This window comes from Mus caroli, chromosome 11 (assembly GCF_900094665.2).
Source record: "Mus caroli chromosome 11, CAROLI_EIJ_v1.1, whole genome shotgun sequence".
Classification (NCBI taxonomy): domain Eukaryota; kingdom Metazoa; phylum Chordata; class Mammalia; order Rodentia; family Muridae; genus Mus; species Mus caroli.
The window spans coordinates 75418001-75426516 of NC_034580.1; the positions used below are offsets into that span (position 1 = coordinate 75418001).

The window sequence follows — 8516 nt, forward strand, 5'->3', positions numbered from 1 at the left end:
AAAAAAAAAAAAAGAAAGGCAGCCTTGTAATTGGTTTCTTTGAGGAAGATTGAACCAATCAGTCAACTGTTTTCCAGCCTCAGCTCCACCCTTACCCCACCCTCTAGTCCCAATCCCCATGTGTACAGCTCTAGGGGATTTGATGCCCTCTTCTGGCCTTTCTGGGCATGAACACAAACATATTCAGATACATGAATACATTTTTTAAAAAAGTAGGCATTCTGTGGACCCATTCCCCTAGCTGGGCTGCCTTGTCTGGCCACAGTGGGAGAGGATGTACCCAGTCCTACAGAGCCTTGATGTGCCATGGGGGAGTGGGGTACCTGGGGGGATGGCGGAGGGGGGCTCTGCCTGCTCAAGAGAAGGAGTGGAGGATAGGAAGGGACTCAGGAGAGATGGGGCAGTGATCAGGATGTAAAGTGAATTAATAAATTCATTAGTGGAAAAGCATACAAAGCAGACTATGCCAACAGTAATGCAGCTTGTGTTTCATGAAAACAGAATATTGGTTTTTCAGGCCTTAATTCCCACCCCACCTCCCTTATGGAGTAGGGGATGGTTTCCAGACAGGGTTTCTCTCTCCTGGACTCATTTTGTAGACCTGGCTGGCCTGGAACTCACAGAGATCCACCTGCCTCTGCCTCCTCAGTGCTGGGATTAAAGGCATGGGCCATCATGCCTGCCCCCTCCTCCCTTAAAAGATAATGTTCTATATAATAATCTGTGCTGGCTTTGGACTTGAATTCTTCCTCAGAAGAACTCAAGCTGGGGTTATAAGCTCCCCCCCTTTTCCCAAACAGACTTTTTTTTTTTAGTTTTTCGAGACAGGGTTCCTCTGTGTAGCTCTGGCTATCCTGGAACTCACTCTGTAGACCAGGCTGGCCTTGAACTCAGAAATCCTCCTGCCTCTGCCTCCCAAGTGCTGGGATTAAAGGCGTGTGCCATCACTGCCCAACTCCAAACAGACTTATTTTAGTGATTTATTCTTCTCTATTGATATGTTGGGAGAAATGGGCAAATTCTGGTATCCATTAAGATTAACAGCTTTAGCAGTTTGTTGTGTCTTCTTCTTTTAGATTTATTTAGTTCTATTTAATGTGTGTGTCTATTTTGTCTGCATGTATAGTCTATGTACTGTGTGTGTCTTGGTGCCCACGGAGGCTAGAAGAAAGGTATTAGATTCTCTGGAACTAGAGTTACAAATGTTGTTAGCGACCATGTGTGTTTGGGGAATTAAAGTCAGTGCTTTTAACAGCTAACCTGCCTCTCCAGCCCTAGTTTGTTATATCTTGAGTGAGTTTTCATTGGCTATAAAGAAGTACATATTTTCCTATAGGCCTCTGTAGTTAAGAGCTGTTAATAAGCCGGGGGTGGTGGCACATGTCTTTAATCCCAGCACTCGGGAGGCAGAGGCAGGCGGATTTCTGAGTTCAAGGCTAGCCTGGTCTGCAGAGTGAGTTCCAGGACAGCCAGGGCTGCACAGAAAAACCCTTGTCTCGAAAAACAAAAACAAAACAAAAGGATTTGACTCTTCCCTCAAGGTGGGAGATGTTAGGTTATAGGTAAAGGTGCTAGGCTGGGAGGGAGTGTACCACTTCTGTGCATTGTGTCCCAGTTGCTACAGTGAGTTATGGGCATGCTGCTAAAACACTGATTTTTCTGGGATCAACTTTTAGCAGCTTTATCCTTTTACTTTTATCTGTTAAGTATTTTATATCAAAAGTGTAGGGAAGCACTCTGTTAAAGAGATGGGTGGGGTTAAGGTCTTTAATGTCATAAAGGGACACTACAGAGTTAGGCAAAGTATAGAGAGGTACTTCTCAGCCCATTAGCTACTAACTTCCATGTCATCTCAGGTGAGAACATAACATATGGTGCATGTAGTCATTTCAACTAACATTAAGCTCACCTGGAGCAACCAAATTGGGATTAGCGAGATAAACTTTGATATTAACCTAAAGAAATACTGGCTCATTGTGTGTAGCTGTTTATGGTATTGGATTATATGAGATTTATCATATACAGATTGCATATAGGCAAAAGCACATCCCCAAATAAAGTCTATTTGAAATGAAAGAAATAACATGTTGGGGATGTTACCAATCAGGAAAGCTGCTTTCGTATGGAACTCCTAAATTTAGCCAGGTGTGGTAGCACAGACATTTACCCCCAGCATGTGGAGGGAGAGGGGGATCTCTGAGAGAGAGCTCTGTCTTGAAAAATTAAACAAAGGGAAAAAAACAAAACTCAGCTTAGAAAAAGCTGTATTACTAATTTTTAAATTTTATTTTATGTATACGTGTACACTGTAGCTGTCTTCAGGCAATCCGGAAGAGGGCGTTGGATCCCATTACAGATGGTTGTGAGCTACCATGTGGTTGCTGGGAATGGAACTTTGGAACTTTGGAAGAGCAATCTGTGCTCTTAACAACTGTGCCATCTCTCCAGCCCACATTACTAATTCTTATTTTTTATTTTAGTTTTGTTGTTTTGTTTTTGAGATACAGACCCATGAAACCCAGGATGGCCTTAAAATTGATTTGTAGTTGAGGATGACCTTATACCTGTTTCCACCTCCAAGTGTTAGGATTACAGATGTATGTAACCACGCTTAGTTTATTTCATGCTGGGTTTAAATGCAGGGCTTGTACGTGTTAGTCGAGCACTTTACTATACCCAGCCCAGAGCTGATGTTACTGAGTTTAATCACGTGGTCTGGTCAGCTCACTGGTCTGTCTAGGTGATGTCTTGGAGGCTAAACATTTGTCTCAGTGGTGGTAGGACTAGGTGATAAGAAGGAAGAGAGAGATAATAAACTGTGTGTGTTTGGGGTTTCTTTTGAATTGGGTCTGTAACTCTTGAGAATTTAAAAAGGTGGTGCTGATTAGAGAGGCTAGACACATGGGGTTCTAATGCCAGCTTTTAGGAACTGGCTGTGACTTGTGGTTGGTACATCATTGGTAACTTGATGCTGTTGGGGTCAATTTCTAAGGCTTTTTAGAGCTTTCTTATGGTTCTGTTATTTTATATGGTCCTTTGTTCTTTCTTTTCACTGGCCAGGTATTATTCATGCAGCAGAGGAGAAGGACTGGAAAACTGCATACTCATACTTCTATGAGGCATTCGAAGGCTACGACTCCATTGATAGCCCCAAGGCCATCACATCTCTGAAGTACATGTTGCTGTGCAAAATCATGCTCAACACGTAAGTGATCACTAATTGGAGGGTGTAAGAACTAATATTTCAACAAGTATGCACTATAGCAGAGATGGCTCAGGTGGGGAGTTTGGCCACTAATAGGTGCAACTCTAGCTGCAGGTGATGGGGCTGGCTGAGTGTGGTGGTTAGAGGAATTCTGTGACAATCTAGCTTGCTGCTTCTTTAGACTTTGGGAGACGATTTTAGAAATTACGTAGCTGGGAAATTATCTTGGAGATTCTCACTCTTCACATAATCTGCCCTCACAGGTATTCAGCACACAATGGAGTTCAGGAAATAGTTAGTCAACTGCCCCCAGAATGGGAAATGGTGAGCCAAGTTAGTCTTTTTAAAGTGGCCTTGTAAAGGCATGATAGTTAAATAGTGCTGGAGACCGAACCCAGAGCCTCATGTATACTAGGTAAACACTATCCCTAACCTAGGGTAATCATTTTTACATTTTTTAAAACATTTTATATTTTTATTTATTATTCCCTCCTTCCTTCCTTTCTTCTATCTCTCTTTCCTCTTTCTGTCTCTTTCCTTCTTTTCTTTCCCTCCCTCCTTTCCTTTCTTTCAAGAGGGATATGCCAGAGAACACAGGATTTCATGTTACCCAGGCTAGACATAACTTGTTTTTTCCTTTGTTTTTTTTGAGACAGTTTTATCTATGTAGTCTTGGCTGTCCTGGAACTTACTCTGTAGACCAGGCTGACCTCCAGCTCACAGAGATCCACCTGCTTTCTGCCTACTGAGTGGTGGGATTGAAGGCGTGCGCCACTACTGCTCTGCTTGTTTTATTATTATTATTTTTATTTCTTTGCATATTTTTGTTTGTTTTGTTTTGTTTTGTTTTGTTCGAGACAGGGTTTCTCTGTGTAGTCCTGGCTATCCTGGAACTCAGAAATCCGCCTGTCTCTGCCTCCCAAGTGCTGGGAATAAAGGCCTGTGCAACCACTGCCTGACTGAAAATTTTTTTTTTTAATTTACTTTTGTATGTATACATGTGATTCTCCTGAATGTATGTGTGTGTACCACTTGCATGCCTGGTGTCCAAAAAGCATCAGGTCCCCAGGAGCTGGAGTTAGAGATATCTGTGAGCATCCATGTGGGTGCTGGGAACTGAACCCAGGTCTTTTGCTAGAGCAACAAGTGCTCTTAACTACTGAACCATCTCTCCAGACCTGTTCTCAACTTTTTTTGTAGATAAGGACGATACTGAAGGCACATTTCTGCTGTCCAAGTGTTGTGATTACAAATATGAGTTACCGGTGCTGGGAGACAAACCCAGGGCTCCATGTATGTCAGGCAAATGCTCTGCCAACTGAGCTACATCCCCAGGGTTGTGTTTGAACAAGACCTGCTATGCTGACATTTCATTTAATCTTCTTATGCTTCCTGTTGATTACTGGGGAAGTGGGCACATTCGGTTGGGTCTTTTCCTCTTCCTGCCTTCTATTTCTTCTATTTTTTTTCTTCTCTTTCTCTTTTCTTCCGCCTACACCCCTCTTTTTTTTTGGAGATAGGATCTCACTATGTAGACCAGGCTGGCCTTGAACTCTGAGATCTAACTGCGTCTGCCTCCCTAAAAGTATGCACCACCATGCCTAGCTGTACTCTGTTAAATTTTGGGATATTTTTACTTTTCACTGCTAGCCTTGATGAAGACTGGAAAGACACTAACTTCTGTAGTGTTAGGACATATGGTTTGGTTGATTTTTCTCTCAGTTGATCATTCACAATGGAATTCTGGTTAGTAGTTAACCTAAACCCCTGTCCTGGAGCAGTTGATAAAGTTATTGGTTTTTTTGTTTTGTTTTTGATTTTGCTTATGTTTTGTTTTGCAGCCCAGAAGATGTCCAGGCTTTGGTGAGCGGAAAGCTTGCACTTCGGTATGCAGGGAGGCAGGTAGGGAATATTGCTACTGCACTTGTACTCTGAACCAGCTTATTGTCAAGTTCATGATGTTTGATGGGAGCAGTGTTCCTCAGGTCTCCATCCTCCCTTCCCCATCCCTGTTTTCCTCCCTTAATAAGCTCATTCATTGGGCTTTCTTACTGTTAAATTCTTTGCCTAGAAAGTCAGTATTGGGCACTGTTTCAGACAGGTAACTTGAGGGACTTACAAAAATATATTGTAGCATTTGCTGTTTGGTTACAATTTATCTTTGGCCAGATCTTCCTGTTGTGAACCTAACTTGCAAATAGAACCTATGCAGAATCTGACATCCTGATTCTCTGGGTTGGAAACCTGCTTAGATCTGGTACAAAATGCTTGTGTGGAGGTCAGATTCCTTGGTGTAAAAACTAGCTTTTGAGGGCTGGTGAGATGGCTCAGCCAGTAAGAGCACTGACTGCTCTTCCAAAGGTCCTGAGTTCAAATCCCAGCAACCACATGGTGGCTCACAACCACCTGTAATGAGCTCTGACACCCTCTTCTGGTGTGTCTGAAGACAGCTACAGTGTACTTATATATAATAATAAATAAATCTTCGCCAGGCGTGGTGGTGCACGCCTTTAATCCCAGCCCTCGGGAGGCAGAAGCAGGCGGATTTCTGAGTTTGAGGCCAGCCTGGTCTACAAAGTGAGTTCCAGGACAGCCAGAGCTATGCAGAGAAACCCTGTCTCAAAAAAAGAACTAGCTTTTGAGACCTCCCTTAATGTTTCCCAACTCATCTTTCCGTTCATACTATGAATCTGTATATACTTTAAAAGAGGCCTTGGATGATTGGTCAGCCTTTTTGTATTTGGGTAAATGTGATGACTTTTTGGACCACATGGTTGTAAGGATGTTGTCTTGGGTGTGTGTCCTATTCCCACTTTGCTCTTTGATGACTGTCATAAATCAAAGCAATCATTTTGAATTTCAAGTAAAGTTGTTTCTAAACAATGAGCAGATTAGCTATCTTGCTAAATCTCTGGAATGCTATTAACAAAAACTGATTTCTCTGTAAGTGGTCCTAATTTCTTCAGTAAAAGTTTCAAATCAGATTATAGTTCTGACTTGGAATACTGGCTTTTACTGTAGACTTTCCTCATAACTGGAGTTGAAGCCAGGTGTGGCAGCATACATCTTTAATCCCAGCATTAGGAGGCAGAGGCAGGCAGATCTCTGTTAGTTCTAGGACAGCCAGGGCTACATAATAAGACCCTGCCTCCAAATCAAAGCAAAGCAAAACAAAAAACCCAAAAAACAAACTCGAGTTGTAGAGTTGAGATGGATCTGCAAGTAGCTGAGAGCTGTGGACATAGACTTTGAACGCTCGTTGTGTGGTTTTTGTGTTCCAGAGTATGTTCATGATGACATTATCTGTAGGGCAGATGCTGGAGATTGACAGCCTGCACCAGTTAGTCGGCCTCACAGACTTCCCTTCCTTATTTGTGAGGCTGGCACAGAGGAGCTCCCAGTTACTTTGTGCCTCAATGACGGCTTTCAAAAGAAGCCAGGCCGATAAGGAAAGATGGGTGTTGAGTGTAGAGAGTTTGGCGGGTATCTTTTTGTAACCAAGTTAGAAGTTTCTCTTGGGTTCTGTATATTCAGTTTTGGCACACTGTAGGGTTTTAATATTCAAGTGTAATATGTGGACTACTGCCTGAACCCCAGTGCAAACTCAATCAATGTCTTGTATTAAAGCTAGCAGAGTGAAGCTTGATAAAAGCCCAGGGATTAGCAGGTTTGAGAGCAGAAGAATTGGGTGCATGTGGAGATAAAAAATCTCGGAATAATGAGAAAGAAATCACACTTCTTTTGTTGTTTTCTCTAGAGAATTCTTATCCTGGTTTATCTTTCTGGGAAACTTCTATTTAAGTCACTTCACATTTCAAAGGGAAACTGGTTGGCATACAGTGCTATTCAATACTGCTGGCTTTTCTACCCAGGCCCCTTAAAAAAGGACAGGCTGTTTATAACAGAAGGTGCCTATGAGACCTTGGGTCTGTGTGCACATGCAGAACAGATTATGTTCATGACATTTATTTATTTGTTTGTTTGTTTGTTTTTTAATTCTCAGACAGAAGCATTGAAATGTGTGGCTCAAGCTAGCAAGAACAGATCACTGGCAGATTTTGAAAAGGTAAGCATGGTATTGAATTGATGGGGAACCGGTGGAGAAGAGGGACATTGAGGGACAGTTTCAGGAGTGGTGTTATTCTAGCGCTTGGGAGGCAGAGGCAGGCAGATCCCTGAGTTCAAGGCCATCCTGGTCTACAGAGTGAATTCCAGGACAGCCAGGGCTACCCAGAGAAACCCTGTCTCGAAAAACAAACAAAACCATTTCAAAGTTAGAGATGTTAATATTGATCCCATAGGCTCTTCATGCAGAACCATCTTAAATCTAGGAAGTGGTTCCTTACACTGAGTGCAGAGGGACGCTGAGCTGTGGTTAACTCATCTGTGCACATTTTATGCCAAGTTGTCATTCGGGACTGGAGAAATATTTCACGGGCCAAGAGAATGCTCTGCTCTTACAGAGGACCTGAGCTGCATTCCCAACACTCATATCTGGCAGCTCCTATCACTCCAGCCCAGGATGAACACAACACACACACACACACATGCACACACACACTTTAAACAAAAGTTGTTATTCATATGTACAATAAAGTTATTTACCTTTACTTTGTGGTAAAGTGATAATCAGGAGATGGCCAAACCACACAACTGTCATGTCTTATGGCTTAACTGGCCTACTTCCACACAGAACAGCTTTAGGTATCCCAAGCTCGCTTTGCACTCTGTGAACAAGAGTCATTTTTCTTTGTTTATTTTCAGTCTATATATCTGTACATCCATCCATCCATTTTTTGTTTTTCAAGACAGGTTTTTTTCTGTGTAGCCCTGGCTGTCCTGAAACTCTGTAGACCAGGCTATCCTCAAACTTACAGAGATCCACTTGCTTCTGTCTCCTGAGTGCTGAGACTAAAGGTGTGCACCACCACCACCACCACCTGGCACTTGTTTTATTTTTTTATTTTTTATTTTATTTTTTATTTTTTGAGACAGGGTTTCTCTGTAAAGCCCTGGCTGTCCTGGAACTCACTTTGTAGACCAGGCTGGCCTCGAACTCAGAAATCTGCCTGCCTCTGCCTCCTGAATACTGGGATTAAAGATGTGAGCCACCACACCCGGCTGTGTTTCATATTTCTTGAGATAGGAATTTACTATGTAGTTGATGTCCTAGAACTCACAGAAAAGATCCTTCTTCCTCTGCCTCTCAAGTGTTGGGGTTGAAGGTATGCAGTTCACCTGGCTGTTTGAGATTGTTTAATAAAGTTGACTAAAGCACAATTTTAGTCATAGCAGTCTTTTTTTTTTTTTT

At 42.4% G+C, this 8516-nt stretch overlaps 1 protein-coding gene across 1 annotated transcript in view; it reads left to right on the forward strand.

Annotated features, from left to right (window-relative positions):
• Psmd11 (proteasome 26S subunit, non-ATPase 11) overlaps nt 1–8516 on the forward strand; it is a 44049-nt gene that overhangs the window by 30466 nt on the left and 5067 nt on the right. The window contains exons 7-9 of the mRNA XM_021177113.2: nt 3061–3205; nt 5047–5107; nt 7209–7271. Coding sequence (XP_021032772.1) covers nt 3061–3205; nt 5047–5107; nt 7209–7271 — 269 coding nt within the window. The remainder of the gene's footprint in view (nt 1–3060; nt 3206–5046; nt 5108–7208; nt 7272–8516) is intronic.